Genomic DNA, 1,564 nt, shown 5'->3' on the forward strand with positions numbered 1-1,564 from the left:
TGCTCACGTGGGGGATGCACGCGCCGGGGGATGCACGCGCCGGCGGGCGCCGGGGGCGCAGGGAGGCACGCGTGGGGGGGATGGACACGCGTGGGGGGATGTGTGCACCGGGAGGATGCACGTCTGAGGGGGTGTACACCCTGCGGGGGTGCACACGCCAGGGGATGCACACCCAGAGAGAAGGCACACGCAAGGGGAYGCACATGCGAGGGGGATGCACACGCCAGAGCCATGCATGCGCCAGGGCGTGCACGCATGCATGGGATGCACACGCCAAGAGGATGCACATGTGAGGGGGGGCTGCACACATGAAGGGGTTGCACACACGAGGGGGATGCAGGTACGGGGGAATGCACAAGTGTGGGGAGGATGCACACATGAAGGGGCTGCACACGCGAGGGGGACGCACACGTAAAGGGGTTGCACACGCGTGGGGGACGCATATGCAAGGGGATGCACGCATGAAGGGGATGCACACGCGGGGGGGACACACACACAAGGGGGACGCACGCGTGAAGGGGATGCACACACGAGGGGGAGGCACGCATGAAGGGGATGCACACGCAAGGGGGACACATATGCAAGCGGATGCACACACGAGGGGGGTGCACGCATGAAGGGGATGCACACGCGAGGGGGATGCACACGTGAGGGGGACGCACGCATGAAGGGGATGCACACAGGAGGGGGGTGCACGCATGAAGGGGATGCACACGTGAGGGGGACATATATGCAAGCGGATGCACACACGAGGGGGATGCACACGTGAAGGGGATGCACACGCGAGGGGGACACACACACAAGGGGGACGCACGCGTGAAGGGGATGCACACGTGAGGGGGACATATATGCAAGCGGATGCACACACGAGGGGGATGCACACGTGAAGGGGACGCACACGCAAGGGGGACGCACACGCGAGGGGGACACACACGTGAAGGGGTTGCCCAGTGCAGCAAGGGCAGAGGGTTACACTTGTCGGTCCGATGGGAAGCTGCAGGCAGAGATTTCCGGACGGCCCTTGCGACCCCCTTGGGGCCAGTGAAGGCTGCCCGCGGCGGCGGCGGCGGCGGCTGGCCTTGGGGTGGGAGCCGTGGGGCTGCCAGGGCCCCCCCAGCAGGGGGGCGAGGACGGGGCAGTTGTGCGGAGCCTGCCGTGCCCGGCGGGGGCCTCGCCGGAGGGCACAGCGGTGGGGCAATACCTGGCTTTGCAGCGCAGCCAGAGGAGCAGAGACCGGCGGGTTTGGGCAGCAGGCTCCGTTCAGGCCATGGCCCTGGGGGACACAACGCGCCGGGCCCAGCCGGGGTGCCGGCGTGGCACYGCCGGCCCCAGCCCGGCTCCGCAGGGCCCCCGGCCCCATGCTCACGGCTCCCTCTCGGCCCAGGTTCGTCGCGGACGCAGAGCGTGGCCAGCTCCCCGTACGCCCCACAGCCCCCGGCCGAGCAGCAGCTGAAGAAGATGGAGCCGGTGTCGGAGGGGAAGGTGAGCGCGGGGCTCGGCGGAGCCCGGGAGGGGAGCGGCGGGGTCCGGCGGGGAGCGCGGTGCTGTGGGGTGGCCCTCGCCG

The 1,564-nt window shown here is 69.3% G+C and overlaps 1 protein-coding gene across 1 annotated transcript in view; it reads left to right on the forward strand.

Annotated features, from left to right (window-relative positions):
- Positions 1-350: 350 nt before the first annotated feature.
- The window catches only part of CASKIN1 (CASK interacting protein 1), a 6,196-nt gene continuing 4,982 nt past the window's right edge, over positions 351-1,564 (forward strand). Inside the window, exons 1-2 of the mRNA XM_085301990.1 lie at positions 351-411; positions 1,385-1,482. Coding sequence (XP_085158116.1) covers positions 351-411; positions 1,385-1,482 — 159 coding nt within the window. The remainder of the gene's footprint in view (positions 412-1,384; positions 1,483-1,564) is intronic.

Source organism: Rhea americana, unplaced genomic scaffold (genome assembly GCF_003343005.1).
Source record: "Rhea americana isolate MKP2758 unplaced genomic scaffold, rheAme1 scaffold_181, whole genome shotgun sequence".
Classification (NCBI taxonomy): domain Eukaryota; kingdom Metazoa; phylum Chordata; class Aves; order Rheiformes; family Rheidae; genus Rhea; species Rhea americana.